This window comes from Topomyia yanbarensis, chromosome 3, assembly GCF_030247195.1.
Source record: "Topomyia yanbarensis strain Yona2022 chromosome 3, ASM3024719v1, whole genome shotgun sequence".
Classification (NCBI taxonomy): domain Eukaryota; kingdom Metazoa; phylum Arthropoda; class Insecta; order Diptera; family Culicidae; genus Topomyia; species Topomyia yanbarensis.
In genome coordinates, this window is record NC_080672.1 from 354,288,675 (window position 1) to 354,308,407 (window position 19,733).

At 35.6% G+C, this 19,733-nt stretch overlaps 1 protein-coding gene across 3 annotated transcripts in view; it reads left to right on the forward strand.

Moving 5' to 3' along the window:
- The window catches only part of LOC131693235 (monocarboxylate transporter 14-like), a 108,579-nt gene that overhangs the window by 78,533 nt on the left and 10,313 nt on the right, over positions 1-19,733 (forward strand). Inside the window, exons 4-6 of one of the 3 annotated variants that reach the window (XM_058980896.1) lie at positions 8,238-8,347; positions 8,834-9,015; positions 18,280-19,553. The exons of the other annotated variants lie outside the window; for them this stretch is intronic. Of the exons in view, the coding sequence (XP_058836879.1) occupies positions 8,238-8,347; positions 8,834-9,015; positions 18,280-18,656 (669 nt within the window). The 3' untranslated portion in view covers positions 18,657-19,553. Of the gene's footprint in view, positions 1-8,237; positions 8,348-8,833; positions 9,016-18,279; positions 19,554-19,733 lie in introns of those variants that run through there. 3 annotated transcript variants of the gene reach the window in all.

Sequence of the window (19,733 nt, forward strand, 5' to 3'; positions counted from 1 at the left end):
ATAGTGAACGTCTTAACACTCACACATTCTCAAACGCGGTCTCAGCGGGAACCTACAAAAATGCCATCGTGCACGCGATTACGAATCGGTCACGTCCGAAAGCCTATCCTTGATCCTAGAAGCCTAGGTCCATGCCTTCAGCTGGACCAATTAAGAAAATACGCCCATACCTATTAGACAACACGTCTCATGGCGACATGACCGGGAACCCTATCGATATAAACGATCCCACTCTCTGCCAGAATTCAAACCGCGCGCTGAAAATTTAATATCAGACTCACGGTTCGCGCAACCATTCAAGAACACACGTTACAAAATCACGTCAGCGCACAAACGTTAGAGCCCCTCGCGATTTTCCAAGCAACCTACGAACTCGCAAACATGATTACACCCCGGTGATAAGGTGAAAATCTCAGCACTCATAAACTTACCAACACGATCTCAAGTGTCAACCTACAAACTCCCGCGCTCGCGCCATCATGAATCGGGATCGTCCGGAAGTATCTATCCTCGGTACAAACAATCTAGGTCCTTGTTAATTATTAAAAAAAATAATAAAATTGAAAAATAACTACCATATCCACTAGACAAAACGTTCCATGGCGACATGACCGGAAACTCTAGTGGTATGGGGTAACTCTCTCCCTGTCAGAATGTGATCCGTACACCGAAAACTAAAGATCAGAATGACGGTCCGCGAATATATAAATCGCCGCAGGATTTCAAAATCGAATTTATACACGCGAAGTCACATACACGCGAGCACACTGGACAAACACGTCAACATACGAACGCTTAAGCCCTTCGCGATCATCTACGCACACCTATGCCCGCGATCGCGTAAACTTGATAACACTGCGACAATTGTATGAACGTTTTAGTACTTACGAAGTTACAAACGCGATCTCAAACGCCAACCCGCAAATGCGCGATCATGAATCGGTCACGTCCGGAAATCTTTAACCTTTATTCTAGCAATTTAGGTCCATACATTCAGTTGGACCAATCAAAAAAAAAATAAAGCTCATATCCACTAGACCACGCGTTCTACGACGACATGATTGGGATCTCTAATGATATGGAAGAGCCCACTTCCTTCTGGAATCTGAACCGTACACAAAAAATTAAGTATCAGATTCACGGTCCGCGCGCGATCATTCTAGAACACACGCGAATATGCGAAAGGCACACGGTTATGAAATAGAATTTATGCACGCGAAGTTACACGTTAGCACACGCGACATACAAACGCACACGCGATCGAGCACATTAACGTACAAATATTCGAGCCCTTCGCGATGATACACGCGATTCCGAGTCCCTACGCCCGCACATGCCTGAACCGTACAAAGAATATCACATTCAGAATCACGGCCCGCTACAATTGGCCTATTGCAGTGTTTTATTGGGCGACATTGCCTGTCTCGTCTGCAAATTGTAGTATGTGATTCTGACGGGGAGCCCTTCCGAGAACCTAGCTCTACAGCTCCAGTAGGACAACTCTCGAAAAAAAAAAATTGGGTTGAGAATCCTGTTTGTCTTTATCAACATTAAAAGAAAGATGATTGATAACTAAAAAAGCTCTTCGAGTTTTGGATCCATGTTTGTTATCTTTTGGGGTAAATTAATTTCATCAGAATTTATAGATGCAAATTTTTGCTTGTCCTCAAATTTCATTTCCAAATCAAACACACTTCACATAATATTAGAAAATAGAACAAAACCAAGTTTCATAATTTCTTTCGTGAAGAAATTCCGGAGTCGTTACTCGTTGAACACGGATCACAACAGAAAACGAACAAGAAAATATCAGGCTGGACCATACATTCAGTAAATTCTCAAAGCAATACAAGTCTGTTTATTGAAGATTTGCCTCATTATATGGGATAAGAGCAAAGACAACATATCAAGAAGACAGAGTTGCCAGTTCAGTTCAGAATCTGAAGACATTAACAGCAACACGTCTTTCGGGTAAAGGTGATACCTTCTATGTCTACTTTTGTATTGAGATCACTATCTTCGTACAATAGAAAAAAACCTTTATTTCTCATTTACTATTGCGATTTCTGTTCAATGTACAGACATTCCCAAAAGTTAACAAACTTGAACATAAATCTCATCGAATTATTTTTCTATCCTTCACGAAACTGTCAATCAGAATTCTCAATCGAAATCAAAACAAATGACTGAATATCTAATCGAGTTTGATCAAATATAAAGTTAAAATTTAGGCCAAATATATCCCACAAGATGGTAACGAGCAAAAAGGTTGATTCAAGATTACATCAAGCATACTCCAGAATGAGTGAAGAAAAAAGAAGAAACAATATCTGTGACAGAAAAAAAAACTATTTCATTTTGCTGCATTCCCCGGCATCTTTCAAAAGAGTCTTAATTTCGTTCAAATTTTATCTACTGTGCTCCTCCATGCTCCTAAAATATCATAGGTGCGCATAAAACGGTGGAATCTGGAATTGCTTATGCTTTTTACGCTTAAAGGTGGGATTTTGCTAGCATTCAGGTTCTTCTGAGAACACTGTTAAAATAAGGCAATCCATTTTTTTACAAATAAAAATGTTTTTGGAATAAAGCTTCTTAACCAATAGGCTCCGTGCGAATCTAGAAACTTTGATAAAAATGTAATAGCTTTCTCTGGCGATTTTAGATCGCGATGTAGTTTTCTACAAAGTTGTACATAATGAAATTGTCCATCAGATTCTCACTTTTGGTAATATTTGAATGTCTAAAGTACTACCTAGTGGCAAAAATGTGAACCAGTTTCATTGAAAAACCCAAGTTTTCAAATGAAAAACCTTTAAAATAAAAAGTTGTTCTGGAGCCCCCGACAGCATATTTTAATTTTACTTTCAAATGAAATGGAAAAGCCCATTCTATCACATGTTGAAATTTTAGCGATGTCGATTTTTTCGAATAAAATTGTTCTACCAAACACACCGTGTTCCCACTGCGACCACTATTCAAGTTATCTTTTGTGGCTGCCCCTGTTTGTTCTACATGTTACAAATTACCCGAATCCAATGTAGTTGGAGGCGAGTTGTTTGTTTGTTCACATGTGTCGTCCCAACTGGGTAGTACATTATTAATGTAGCTAAGGATCCGTTCGGGACAGGTATGCCATAGCTCGTGAGGCGTCATAAGATGCCTTCCGAGGTATCGCTCCCTACGAAGAAATAGTACTGCACAATGGCAGAGAATATGTTCCGAGTTCTCGGGCTCGTAGTTACAGAATCGACAATTTTAAGTTACTTTAACTCCTAGTTAAACTAAATCAAACCGCTATTAGTGTGTTTTCAACTTCGAAGCTTATCCGATTTACAATAGACCTAAATGTGCTGGATTCTTTTGTGCAGGTTGCACGTTCTAGTTTCTTTCCGAAGAGATTTATTTTCTTATACAACAGCGATACTGGACTCCATTATTGTCAGTTTATTAGCTAGAATTGACGCAAGCAAAATTCACATGTTTTAATCTTATTAGTGCCATACTATTTCACTGATTAGTCAGCCTTCAATCAGTGTCAATATATTTGTATCGTTTCATAGAAGCAGTATAACAACAAAATTATTTTGGACAATATAGCGCATTGCGCACATAATAAGTGCGACTGAAAGTGCGGAAACGTCAATAGAACTGCGCCTTTACATTGAATCGTCTTGGTGTCTATTACGCACTTATGTATTATCCAACGAGAAATAAGTGCGCCTCATACATGAAAACGATTCAATGTAAAAGCGCACTTTTATAAGAAAAATCGCACTTTCATGGAGTCCAGTTTTAAATGCCACGAATAATATAAAATCCTCTTGTTTAAGCGATGCGAATCGAATGCCTTAACATTCATACTGGCAATGAACAGAGGTAGCGACCGCAGTTCTATCGAATGAGCCCAAATGGGTTGTATGCAGGCATCATAATTCTCATTCATCTACACAAGGACAAAATAATTACATGTTCTTTCCGAATAATGTGAGCTCGCAATCTTCAGTTTCCGTAAACCGAATGTGAATAACTTTTCAATTCATTATGTTTGATAATCACTCATTTCTCACCAGAAGTATAAGATAGTTATTTTTTCGTGAAGATGAACACAAGTTCATCCAGTGAAGTGAAACATTGTGTATTGTGTTTACCCAAAGGAGACCTGGTGCGAGAAATTACTAATTTTCATGTGAAGTGGTAATATTATCCGGTTTCGTGAGCAAAAAATAACGGTGACAGGTAGCGTGAAACAACCCTACGCACCTATTTTTCAGATATATCGGCAGAGCTACTTGAACGAAACAAATTTGGACCTAACAACAGATTTAGAAGAAATGCAAAACGAGCGTAATTTTAAGAATAGTTCATATTTTTGTTTTGTTAATTGACTCGATTCACAGGAAAACATCTTCTAGAGAACGCACAGAGGAGTAACTAGAACAAATTCTTGGCCAAAAACCAAAATATTTTTTTTCGATTTTTCTGTTTCGTTATATTTTTTGTACATACCTAAGAACCTACTGTATAACGTGGCAAAATTAGGAGTATATCAAAAATTGTTAAAGAATTTTTGAATGTATGCCCAATGGTGATATTTTAAGGGATATTTTAATCGTTTTCGTTATATATTCAGCAAAATTGTTTTCTAGTGATGATGACTGTATTAAATAAGATAATATTATTACAAACGTAGTTCAACACAACCGTTTGTTTAACTTCAGCTTAAAACTAACTAAAAAGTAGACTTGCTGTGTATTGCACCAACTTTAAAAATACCTTTTTTAAACATTTTATTTCAAATTTGAATGATAAAAAAGTTACATTATACGGCTAGATCCGGCAAAGTTGCTGAAGCACTATTACAAAACAAGATTTCAGCTATACAAAAAATATTCGAACTTTTCCGATCTTGTCCGATCCACCAATCCCAAGCGATTTGAAAATATTGAAATTTTTACTAATTTGAGGTACACCGAAATGCTGTAGGGTCAAATATTATGTTTGCCAAAATATATCTCTATGAAAATATGCACAGGCGTTCCTTTTCTTCTCCCTTTCCCACTGATCAAATGTTTATGCAACTGGAAAAACAAATGTATTCACAAAGATCACCTAGAAATTACTAGTATTCGGATATAGAAAATTGGCTTCTGCACTGGTAGGTGGGTAGATGCCAAATTGTTCCAAAAACTAGTAATTGTCTATTTTTAGTTCATATTAAGGCATAATAACAACAATTGCAGCAGCAAATAATTTTGGCCAGGATTCGACCCCAATTACTCCTCTGTGGAACGGGGTGAACAGTGCTCCGGAGCACGTAACGAAAGCTAAGAAGAAACAGTCATAATGAATCACTTAAATGGTAATCATAATACTGATAAATGGTAGTCCTCAAATGACAGGTGTAAGTCCGTTAATGCGTATGAAATAATACATGTACTTTCTGTATAAAACTACAATCGCTTTAGGACACGTGTTAATATGATTTAATTTAGCTCAAATTTTGCACAATTTTTTTATACCTTGATTGATTTTTGCAAAAGTATTAGCCACACTAGGGGCCATGTCCATATTGTTCACTTTTAACGATTTCCCATTGGGAATTACCAAACCACAGCGTTAGCCACCCTATCAATACGGGTATCAAACATCTTAGAATTACACGTCTAGATCATCATAGTCTAGCTGGCCACATTGATATCGATTTGGGATCATCCATAAATGACGTAGCATTTTTTGAATGATTTTTAACACCCCCTTCTCCATCGTAGCATTTCGTTACAAATCTCTAAATACCCCCCTGGTAATTACGTAGCTTGACGGTAACCCTGCCCCCCCCCCTCACCACTGCATTTTTTTTTAAATTCTATTCTATTCCCCTTTAAAAAAGCTACGTAGCATGACATGACCCCCTACCCCCCTGTCGTCACACATCATCACAAAATACAAAACTCCCCCCTCCCCCATATAATGCTACGTCATTTATGGATGATCCCTTTCGACAATTTTCGACACATTCAAGTATCCTGATGTAGCCGAAAATTAGTGCACTATATACCTTACTCCTCACATTTCAAAATGACAAAAGTTTTTTTTTAATTTAAGCTCATAGCTCAGCACCATTTACTCTATATAAACAAATGTAACCAGATAATCTCACTTCCTAACACATACTTAATTTTTATAATCGCTTTCAAAACAAAACCGCAGTGGGCATTTCAAAGCAACATAAAACCTCCCTTTTCTCTTCATTTTATCTTATCTTATAAGATAAAAGAGTTTTGACACCATGATTGATGATATTATGGAAACCATTACGGACCATTAGATATAATCAGATAGGATGAGGGCAATACTCACACTTTAGTTTGCTATGGAACATATGTTTCCTCGAACTGTTACATATTATCGGATATGAACTGAGGTGATTGTGCCCCATTTTATCCTATTAGTCAGAGCAGAGACATACACTATTTCATTGATTAGGCCTATTATCAATTAATTGCGTTTTAATTAAAGTCAAGATCCGTTTTTTCGATGCTATTACATTTAGTATTTAAAACCTATACTGCCATTTACTTAACTACCCATGGTCGCATATTTGTCCCATTTTCTATGGGATTTCCTATCTTAATGGGACTGATTTGCGATCATGGGCAATTAACTGTTTGTTATACGTTGTCAGATAGCTGCGTTTCATTTGCGTAGCATCGATCGTTGCGCCATCTTCAAACGTTTGTTTAGTTGGTTTTAGTCGCTCGTTTCATTTCAATTTGGCAGTAACCTGAACTTCTATTACCTGTGGTATGCCAATTTACTAATCTAAAATGAAAATTTTGAATTACTCGTGTTCGAACGAAGCGAAAATTCGAATCGAGCGTCTCTCTTTCCATCATATCATTTGAGGCAATAATGCGTTGAACGGAGATAGCAGAAACTACTAAACTAAATTTAACATAATTGGTTTTAACGTAAGTGCCGCATAACAGATCGATACGGATAAGTTAAACGGGAACAATCGTGCGATAACTCGCCCCTTCGAACCTGCAATCCTTTTTACTCCGGCTTAATCTAGTAGCCATTAAGCTATCCCTGGGCTATGAAGTCGCAGAAAGAACATTCGTGATTTTCGCATTGGCGACAACGAGGCTAGTCCGTGAGTCAAACCATGGTTTGGTTTGGGAGGCGGACTAGTATCGTTGACATAAAAATAAATGAAATTTTCATCTATATTTAGTTATCGCTGGACAATAAAGGCTGTCCCCAAAAAATCGATGCTCGAAAAGTCCTAGTGCTCAACCCTAGAATGAAAGATATGCATATAGGAAGCCCTTTTGTAGAATAAATCAATTTTCTAAAAAATCATCTAGATGGTCCGCAAATTCAGTCGACGAAAAATTGCTGTATATAAGATCAGTGCTGGAAATATTTTCAGAGCATGATTTAGCATACATGATACGTTCTTTGGTAGACTATAATTTGAAAATAGTTGTGCTTTAAAAAAGTTGCGAAAACCGCTTATATGCGACAATTTGGCACAGAAATGGACACTTTTTCATAAATCGCATTTGCGGACCTTAAAAATTGATTTATTCTACAAAAATGCTGCAAATATGCATATCTTCCATTCTAGGGTTGAGCACCACGACTCTTCGAACATCGATTTTGGGACATGATAATACAGGCTGTAGTTGTTCTGATATCGTCTGGCGCCATTTGATTTAGTTCAATATCCGTCGGAAGTCGATGGAATGCAGAAACTCGTTTATTATGCTCAAACTTTTGAAGATTCTAAGCTTTCTATTTGTAGTTAATTGGTTTAAGGTAGGTCATCAGAATTTAGTATGTCAGAAAATGCCCCGGTTAGATCTCGGAAGTAACCATCATCGCTCTATTTAGAACAAATTATCCGATTTAAACATTTTATATGTTACGTATTGTTGCTCTGAGTTTTCCAAATTTAAAAATAATACGATTTTTGCTCTTGCATGGTGTAGGCTAAATTATATCAGGGTTCTCGCAAAATTTGTTCCGCTTTAATAACTCTACGCTTGTAAACTATTTTGGCGACAGTTTTTTTTTTTTTGAAAAGTAATGCTTTATATCACCCGGTAGCTATTTTAACTAAGTTTTAACGTTGGTTATTTTCTCAAATGGATTATGGTTATGCTAGTTATGTTTTCGTACAAAGTGACTCAAAACTACTACTACTACTATTACTACTCCTCCATTTACAGAGATGGTACGACGGATTCATCGATGCAATGAAGACAATGTTCGATTTTTCATTGTTTTTAGAGTTCCGGTTTGGCATGTTGTCGTTATCGATCCTACTTCTGTTTATATGGTAAGGAAGCCGAAAAGTTTGCCATGTGTTCCTTAGGGCGCAGATTCTTGAAATTTGGCGATTTAGGTGCACTAGTTAGGGCGATCCAAATATCAAAACTAGTTTCATTCGATTCATACGAAAGTTACCACACGTCTAGAACGGGATTAAATGTTCAGACGTAGGAAATGAGAGGAACATAGAGATTTATAAACCTCTATCGGCCCGGTTCCGATATGTTTCATCCAAACTGACAGTTAACCTTTTGTAAGATACATCCGTCCCATTGACACAAGTAAACGAATCGTGAAAACCTAACTTTATAGGGTGATATGTGTATTTTTGGCAATTTTCTACAACATTTCATCCATATCAAAATTTATTGAACACGCCGAATTTCGAGAGACTCGCTTTTCTAACCTTTCATTCCTGTATTTGTTTTCACAAGTCAGAAATTTGAAAAATATATATCTGACGATCCTAGTAAACCGTTTCGCATTTCTTCAGGTACATCATTCCCTACTTCTACATCCCCGACTACATGCTGCTGCATGGCTACACTGAGCAGGAAGGAGCGAACATGATTTCGATCGTCGGTGTTGCCAGCACAATCGGTATGGTCGGTCTCGGGTGGCTCGGTGATCAACCCTGGGTAGATGTCACCAAGTATTATGCCGTCTGTTTGGCATGTGAGTGTTACACTGTACTTGTAAATGTGATAAAGCAGGAGACGGAGCATGTTGGTACACCATTTCAGGATCAGGAGACATTGTGCTGACAACCGAGAAAGTTTGACTAAGAAGCCGAGAATCTGTGGGAAAGATGACGTTGAATTGTAATCGTTGTAGGTTTCATGCATTTTACACAGCTATGGAACGATTCGACATAGCTTATTTTCGAGATAATAGATTCAGTTGTAGACCTTTCATGTGAATTTTGGTTTCAATTTGTATACGAAACACACTATTTTATATTGTTTTCTAAGATAATAATAATTTTTCAAAAATACGTTCCAAGAAGAAAAAATTCAATCATAAAGAAAATATATATTAGAGATCCCACTGTTCGATTTTCTATAGAACTGTGTGTGACACTTAAGGCGCTATCTACACGCTTAGAAAAACTGGAAATTACATATGACGTAAACAATGTTGCGACGTATTTGCCTATTTCATAATAGAATTTTACATGCTTTGACATACAAAAAAAAAAATATTGTGTTTCTTTTGATGTAAAACTCGGCTGAAGAAACTGGAAAGTTGTGAGCGCCACATATTTTTACTTGTTCTTGAATGTAAATTCAAGTGAATTGTGACACTGCTTTTATGTTACATCTTGTGAGATGTAAATATTTTTAAGTGTGTAGTGATGAATGGGTGTGTAAATGCGCCCACAACAAACTTGATAAAAGTTACTGCCCTTTTCACGCGATCATAGTAGGTAATGGAAAATGCGCACGGTGTGCTGATTTTAGTACACCCAACCGCCACCGTATCTAAAGAATTGTACTGATTCAGTGTAACTTGTGATTCCTTACAGTGGGGTCTCTAGTAAATATTTACTTTTTGATTCAATTCACCATCGTTCCGCCGTCTGTTGTAATATTTTAATTGTCGTTGAGCGAAGAGCGAATTACCTTTCTATTCATCATTCAAAGAAAATATCTATTCTGATTTTCGATATGAGCTGTCAAAATCTTATTCTATCTATTGCTTTCAATCAGATAGCAAATGAAATTAGCTTACCCATGCGCTGCAATAAAACCACCATTTAAAATAAGAAATAACTCGACTATGCTTGATTGTCTGTTATGTGCTAGCAATAATATATAAACGGAGGTGTCAATCCTACAGGACAAATTTGACTACTTTTTGGATAATACTAAAAACTACTACTACTTTCGAAAAAAATCCTTGTGTTATGGTATTACGACAAATATCAAGATAAGCTAAAATACCAAATTTTATATTATTTGAACAATTTTTTACCTTGCCCATCCCGAGTGAGGTTTTCACAACTATGGGGAAATAGCACCCGAATGGTAGTCATCCTTATTAAAATATGAAAAGTTTTGGAGCATTGTGTCCGCAATGTCTCCTATATTTTATAAAATCTTTGATTTATGGAAAATCACACATTTCTAGCAATTTCATAAATATATAAACATAGAATTCGAATGGAACCTTTATCATCATAGACAGAATGCAACAAGTTATGATTTACTTATATGATTTCGAGATTAATCGTCAAAAAGTACCTAAATTTTCTGTATTTTGTCGATAACAAATCTACATCAATTTGGTCCCTGAGGGTAGACAAGTTAGATTTGATTGTTTCGCGTTGGACTCGTCACGCCTGGATAATCCCATCGATTATTCATACAACATTTTTTTATCCCAATTACAGTTGCAATTTTTATAATCAGTTTCACACGTGGATGTTGATGTTTGTTCGATTACGAAAAGTATGTGGTACATTATGGATACTTTTGGAGAATGTGCAAAACATCAATTATTATTGCACAATATGTTCATTTACATTATTCGGGGGTGATTGGTTGATGATTCAGTATATCTCCTTATGAGCCGCACAGAAATCACGTAGCTTTTATTCGGTGATTCTTGACCCCTACTCTCCCCCTCATAGGTTTTAGTTACAAAATTCCAACCCTGCCCCGTCACACGGCCGATCGTTGAAAAAATAATCGATGTTTTGTATGATTCTCTTAAATACAATATGTCCTTACAACATTTTTGACGGCTTTTATCAATATTTTCGTGTTTCTTGACCCTAACACTTTAAAAAAAAGTTTTGGAACGTCATACGCGCTAGAAAGAAATTGGGCATGAAAGGGTGTTAGTGTCTAAACCGTTAATTTTAGAGGTATAGTTTGTTGAAGAAGTTCTTGACTTTAAGATTCTGCATCTATAAAAATATACCGTTCAGTGATCAATTCATCGGTAAGTGATATATGAAATTAATTTTCCCAGCTAATTAAGATAGAGATTTTGTATCTTCAGCAAAGTTGTAGTAAATATTGCTACAAAAGAAATTGACATATGTCTAACTTTGATAGCTTCGATTATGAAACATTTCATATGGAAGACACCTTAAAATTAGTTTCTTGTGATGATAACTGTTTTAGCCTTTCTCATACGTGCTCGGAATTGTTCGCGGAGTTTTTTGTGGTATCGAAACACATATTTTTGCGATTGTTTCCAATCTGTTGAGTTTAAAAAGATGTTTCAAATTTTGTAATATTTTTGGGATAATTTCACCTTAAATAACCCATTAAGGAGCAAAAAGTCGAATGGTAATTGGCTCCATGCCAAACATAAACTTGCTGGTTTACTCACAACAATTATTAAGTTTGTATATTAAAATGTGGAATATTGGCATTCGAAAGAAATAATTCAGCGAAAAATACCGTCATCATGATATGTATCCCAACATTCTCAGATATATTGTTCAAGATGTAGAGATAAACATTACCGAGGACTACAAATTGATCCGATTTTATCGTAAAAAGATATTCTAATGTAAAGTTTTGCGTTGCTTCTCTTTCTCGCACCTGCTTTGAATAGAATATTAAAAAAAATTCTTTTGATCTTCGACATGAAAAAACTATGTCCGGAAACCTCCAAGCAAAATATTGTTTGTAATAAAAAAGCAACACGTGTTAAGTTTTGAGGTATGCAGAGTAACTCTGTGAGTTTTTATTGATTTTTTTTAATCATTAATTGAATTAACGCGTCATTTAGGATGGAAGTAATCCTGAAAATATCACAAAATTTCTAATATCTTTTAGATTCAACAGCTGGGAAGTCATTTTGTTGCGCAATAATACGTGTTTTGATATCACAAATAACTTGTGGAAGATTGTAAGAACGTAAGAGAATTGCTAAAAAAGTTGTCATGTTAAAACTAATTTTAAGGGTGATTCACAGTTTAAAAACTATCAAAATTAGATATATGGTTTCTTTTGCAATTTCTTTTGTATTAATATTTTCTATATTAAAAAGTTTGGAAAAAAATCGTATATTACTTATAGATGAAATAATCACTTAACAGTATATATCTATAGATACTCAATCATGAAGGCAAGAACTTCTTCAAACAAATTATACTTCAAAATTTAAAGGCGCTATTTATTTTCAGCACGAAAACACTTTGCATTGCACAATTACTGACCCCTGACTTGTTGTGGTTATAGAATATTTTACTAAACCGAAGTAGCCGTCTTGGTTTTCAAAATGTGTTCAGGCATCGATATTTGACGTCTGCTTATCAATCCCGTTTCAAATATATCCATATTAATGGGGCTTTAGAGCATTCTACTGAACCGGAAGTTACCATCTTGGTTTCGATATTTGGCCTCTACTCGTCAAGTCCGTTCCAAAACTACGCATATTGATTGGGTGTTAGAGAATTCTCCATCTGTCTCATCTCTGTTGTGCTATCTTATGACAAGCGCCATTTAGCACATTTCGAGTAAAAACGATTTTTAAAGTTTGAGATTGGATATCTTGAAACTTATAAATGGTATAAACAATACAAAGAAGACAATTGTAGCGTCTATCTATTCTGTACTAATCTTTCAAATATTACGACGATCGGTTGACTATGTTGCGAGTTTTTACTATAAATATAAACAAAAGTCGCACTCACACGTGTCATAGGTGTGTATTGATCACAAAATTTGTATGGCGTGTTATAATCGTGCATGGAAAATTTTCCATAGAAAAAAATCATCATTTATTAATTTTTATTCATATCTTTGGCTTTATTTGGTCTATAAACAGTCGGTGAGATGCATTTTGAAGAAAATGAGTCTGGGAATCTAGAAAAATTGTTATTTTTGGTTACAGTGTTGCCAAATATTCTATATTTCCTGTTTAAAACATAAACTGTATTTTTCTCACAATTCGTATATTTTTGTTTTGAAAATGATTATGCCATTGTGTTTCACAGATAGTTTTACACATAAAAATATCTTATGCATCAAGATAACTTGAGCCAAACCTCCAAACACAGTCATTTAAAGCAAAAAATTAAAAATTTCTCAGCAGGTTTCTCGCTATTTCTCAGTAACCAAGCAGAATGTCAAAATTCTAAAAACGCCACTTTGTAGAGATTTTTTAGACAAGTGATGTGGCATATCTAACTCAGTTTACCCCAAAATGGCGTGTGTCATAAGATAGCACAACAGCGACGATCTGGCGTCTACTCGTCAAGCTTGTTCCAAAAAATACCCATATTGATTGGTTTGGTCTTGGTTTTTAAAATAGGGTCAGATATAGACATTTGGCTTCTACTCGTTAATACTGTTCTGAAATCAACCATATTGTTGAAGTGTGGGCCAAAAAGAATCTTCAATCCGCCTTTTCCACCTTTCCAAAAATCTTCTAATTTTTTTGCATTCAATAGGACTTGGAATAAAAGCAGAAATCGTGATAATTCCAAAATCTGTGCAAAAAAACTTGTTAAAAATCGTCTAAGTCTTTTGCTTTTAAAAGTACTTCGAATATTTTTACGAAAAAACCGTGCTAATTGCGAAAACCATATGAAAAAGCCGTTTAAAAAACGTGCAAAACCTTAGTGTAGTCCCCCTGCGTAGCATGACCCATTACCGGCGCTACAATACCGAAGAAAATGCACCTAAGAATTTCATAAGTCTCAGCGTATGAACCAGCCTTACGACGATTCCATTGAATGCTTAATGTCATGCACTCGTTGGAAGTCCAACTTATGGGTCATTCTACGTTAGATTTACAACCAAAATTTCTATTCCTTCCATTTTTTTTTGCATTCTTTAGCTAAAAAAGTTGACACGTATTTTTTGTTTTGGCCAAATATGATTTCTTCAAGTTAATAATCTTTGAACTTTATAAGCTTATAAAATTGAACATTTTTCGATTACTGAAAACTCAGAAACGTTTCGATATATGAAAAATATTAAGTAAAAAAAGTTTTCAAATGAGCATACGGAAAAAATTAAAATATTTTTTGTTACAAAACTTATTAATTTATTATTTATTAAAAACAAATTGATTTTTTTAAGTTGGACCAATTTTTTCACTTATTATTTTCTTTAAATATTAAGTATCATGTCAAAAAGTTTGTGTAAAAATTTGGAAGGGGATATCAAATACTTTGCGAGATATTACAATTATAAACTTAAATCAAGCCTATTGTACACAAAGACCCAGTGATAGGCCTGTTAACATGAGATTTTTTTTTATTTCGATTATAGAGGTTTTAACCTTAAGGTCATTCGCCTCTTCGGGTTAGAAAAATCTCTTATGAAAAATTTCTAACCCTATGTGCGGGGTCGGGACTCGAACCCAGGTGCGCTGCGTACAAGGCAATCGATTTACCAACTACGCTACGCCCACCCCTAACATGAGATTTTTTGATACATTATCTTAAAAACAGTGTTTACTTGTATACAAAGCATTTATGGTTTTTGGGAACGCACACGGAGCTTTGAAAAACACATTTTTCAAAAAAATGGGCTTTAAGGTTTTCAGAAACAAAAAAATAATGAAAACTCACAGGAATGAGATGTTAATCAGCTATACTCTGAAACTTTGCAAAAATATTCTCTGATAATAATTTTATCGATTAAAGCAAAAAAATCGATTGTTTGATGCAGTCCTTAATACGCAAATACGAGGAACGCATGGCTGGTTAAAACAAAAGAAGGTCAGCATGTCACTGATTTTTCTATAAAACAAAAAAGCAGGAAATTTAAAATAACGTGAATAATAGTCATCTAATTAACCTTCTATATTCAACTATAATAATAATGATAAAAATTAATTGCATTTGCATTTCAGTATCAAAATAGATACTAGGGGGAAGTGGGCCAATTCGGACCGTTGTTCAATTCGGACCCCCAGCTGTTGCTCAGCTATGGTAATGTTATGAAAAGCGTATATATCATTTTCATGGCTGTCATGTAGCTCTGTTCTATCTCACAAAATTTTTCGGTTCTCAGTTTTTGTATGCGTGCGCTAGGGGCGAATGTTATATCGGAATGCTTTTTTGAAAACGTGTAAGCCGAACACAAGATTTTTGTTGACAACAACAATTAAATAAATCAAGTACATTATCGTGATTTTGAATCTGCCGGATACTATCTTTTATTTAATAGTTATCTATCAACAGTTTTCGTTTAATCGGAGTGTGAATAATAGAATATGGATTGGTCCAAATCGGACCTTTTGCCGTAGATTCGATCTGATACGCAATCGCGAAAAACCTTTTAAGAGGAAAGTGGGCGCAGTCGGTCGAGCTTTCAGGAAAACATAAGTTTTCGCAAATCGGTTGACCGATTTTGACGTAATTTCTCAAAATCTATATTTAGGTAATTTGGCCCAGCTATTACTTTTTATTGTATATTTACTACAAAGGTTTATATGTTTAAGAGAACTTTTCATTTCACAATACAGTAAAAGATCGGAATAAGTCGCCGTAGAAAAAAAAAACTGTGCGCAATTGATCAGGCTTTCAGAAAAAAATATTATGTCTATTTCTGAATCGGTTGACACGTTCCAGTTCTATAGCTCATAAATCCTTAATTGGTCCAAATTGGCCCAGTTCCCCCTAGTATTTCGACCGCAATGCACAGTGGCCGGAGATGGGACAAAACCTCAAAAAATATGTTATAATCATCAATATTTTATATTATTTCTATACTTCTCATGTATTGAGTGATATATTTCCAAAATTGTATGACAACTAGACAGCCATGATACGCATAAGAGTCCCATTTGCTATGGATTTCCAATACATATGGGACTGTTAAGCTCATCACAGCAATGGATGAGAACACGATTTTGAAGAGCAGTTTGAACGTTACTATGTCAGGATATTTTATTGGTTTTCCTTTTCGAAACCATATTTTCCATGTTCACTTCAAATGCATGTTGATCCTATTTTAGCAGAACTAGTTTCATTTTCAGAACGGTCAAATATTATGAGAAATTATCTGTACTTCTTGAATCTCAAGGTCTCGTTCGATGCCTTGCTATGCAAAGGAGTTTAAAAAGATTTTAAGTTTTTTTTTCCAGAAGTGGAGAAACGTTGCAGTCGAAATACTACACACCAAAAAAATCTGAATTTTATCGTTGACGTAATTGCAAACATGACACAAATCAACAAACCGTAATTCACGAAATGACGGAACATTACCGTGTTTCATTTAATTTTACATGAAGCATATACTTTACATGCGCAATGACATAAAATTACACTTCCTACCATTCAGAACAAACGCTGTATGTGGAGTAAAATTACATGATTTACGAAATTAAACGTCATGTAAAATTAAAATCAAACGTAAAACTAAGTTATTTTTGATGCTCCTATATGTCAGGGTCAGGAGACGTAAATTTACATTATTTCTTCTAGGTGTGTAGTATTTTTTATGTTGATGAAACACAAGTGCATTTTATTATTATTATTAGTGCGAAGTTTAACAGTCCACACCTGTCTTAATTGTGGCATTCCTCAAAGTCGCTCAAAAAGTTTTGTTTTAAAAATATTCTAATGATACGAGATTGATATCTTAGTCTTACTGGAATTTGGTATGCACACGAGATCAACAGTGATTTACGAAAATTACCTTTAGTGAGTGTGAATCCGTGATCCTTTACATCGTAATTCACGGCAAGTGCGCTCTTTTTGTCGTCTAGACTGTATTGAATATGTTTGAATGTAAGGAGATATTATTTTAAAGATTAGATACATAACGATTAAATCCATAGCGTTATATTAGCAGTATATTGGCTTTTTATTATATATTATTTATAGTAGCACTAAATGCACATCTAAACCATACATGCTACGATTCAATTAGTTTATACCGCTACGTGCTGCTAGCAGAGGCCATTGTTTCTATTACCAATGGTTGGAATTGATTTTATTACCGATGGTAAACATAGTAAAAACAGATTTTGAAACATCCGACCGAAGCTCGTTTGTGATTGGTGGTCGCTTATTTGATACATTCAGCCGCAAATCTTGAACCAAATAATTGTGAAATCAGTCGAAAGCTGCTGTTCAAACGCATCAGATAGACACTTTGTTGAGAGACTGCATATCAAAGCCTGGTGAGAAGACAGTTATCAGGATTCAGTCACTTCCGTGGACTGGCTGCTTTGTTTAGATTGCTCAGCTCCGTGCTAGTAGCTGGCACTAGTTGGAAAAATATCTCATACCCGGAGAATTTATTCTTTGCCGAGCAAAATAGCTCTATCAGAGGTTATAAACAAGTCTGCAGAATTGAAATTTGAAAATCTTTTCCTTCACCAATACGTTGGATAGTGCGCTTGCCTACCTGCTTGGCGCTCTTGTGCACTCGACGCTCTATCTACAAAAATAATTTGAATTTGCACCGTGTTATAACGTTGTAGGACATAACGTCCGAAGGGTGGTGCGGCTAAGGGTGCGTCATAACATTCGAAAATAATAATACGTCAAAATATTCGAAATCATTCTTCTATTATGACAGTAAGAGTTGCTGCGTCATGAGGTACTGGATCTTTTGACGCGCCACTGGCGACTTTTTTACAATAACTGACCACAATTTACTAATCCAAACCAAACAAAACATAAATGTGTGATGCACAGCTTGTTATCTAAAAGAACAATGAAATTAAATATTCTTCGTAAGAATTTAATATTCGATAATATTACGAATCAAAACTGTTCTTGAAAACGTTAGCTAGGCGCCAGTTTACTAGAAATAATTGAAATCACGATTTATCATGGGAGATGATTAGCAATGAATAATATAAAGGTTCGAATCATCAAGAAAATAAGCGCCCATAGTCAAACACTAGATTCTAGGTGATCTATCCAGAAACGGTAATGCCAACATGCTCCTCCAGAGGAAAACCAAAGACAACACAGAACAACTGATAATCTTATACTTTTCGACCAAACAGTTTGTGGCCTATCGGTAGCTGCGGTACCAATCGCCGTGACCAACTACTACCTCATGGCAATCGTGAGCATCGTGTTTGGATTTACCTTTGCCAGTACCTACTCCTTCACGCCCATCATCATCGTTCGGTTGGTGAGTCTGGACGACTTCACCATTGCGTACGGGCTGTGTCTGCTGATACAGGGAATAGGCAGCCTGGTTGGACCTCCGTTGGCTGGGATGATGTACGACCTCACCGAGCGTTGGGATCCTTCATTTTACACGGGAGGTTTCTTCCTCGTGCTCTCAGGGGTGTGCGCCTGGGCTGTCGGATACCTGCCGTCCGACGTAGCAGAGGATAAGGAAAGCGAGGCGCTAAGCTCAACCGTGACGGAGTAGATCTGAAAAATCTCTTTTTTCTTGCGTATGGTATCAGTACTTATGACATTTTTTTCTGGTAAAAGTATTAATTTGAATAGTCTTTCTAGTGTTATTTCCCCTGTGAGAAACAAGAGCGCAAACAATGTAGAAATCACTCGTTTTTTAACCATCATGAGCTAAGTGCATAGAAACATTGTTTTTCCCGAGTGCGTAAACTTGTTGAGTTCTTCGCGAAAGCCAAGTGCCTTTTGAATTTTAGTACACGTTAGCGAGCCTAGTAAGTAGACTGAGTAAAGTTTTCTAGTTGATCTTTCTAGCCAGTTCTTTTGCAAATAATTTGGGGTGAATAATTGAGGGCGAATAAAATTGAATTCATCTGTCGCACTCTGAAAAGCAGTAATAAAATAGAAACTGATATAAAGGCTGATAAATCACTATCGGATGTTATCGAAATAGAACATTTCTTCCAACGGTTTCGTTCGAGTGGCGACATCTGTCGATCAATCGCAATAACTACTTTAAACCATGTTCAGGTGTGTGATTAGTATTCCTAAGGTGTCTACCAAATGTCGAAAAATGTAGCGAGTTTAATTGAAATATTTTGAAATTAGTCATTACAGGTTTAATTTTTTGTACTACAGGTAAAAAGATGATATTAGACAATACAAGAATTGTTCAAGGATTAATTAGGTTCAAATTTAGGCGTGAAAATCGATAGAAAATAGAAGCTCCTTTAGAAATATACACTACCTTTAAGAACATCGAATTAGGCACTGATCATTAAATTATATTAAACGTTACACGATAGTTATCGCTAGGATGGACATATTCTCCATACTTATGTATTGAAGTACTTATTCTCCGCCATCAACTATCCATTCATTTGTTCATGATATAAACCTTTTCGAAAAACTATGTACCAATAATAAAATTATTATTAATTTCCGAAAGTCCCAAAAATCTTTATATGAAGCATAATCTTAATTCTTCATTACATTCATCGATAGATCTTCACAGTTTTTTTCGAATTAGTAGGGGACGGTGGGGAGTTGTGAACATAGTTTTGTTTTTGGGGTATAACTACCATAAACATCG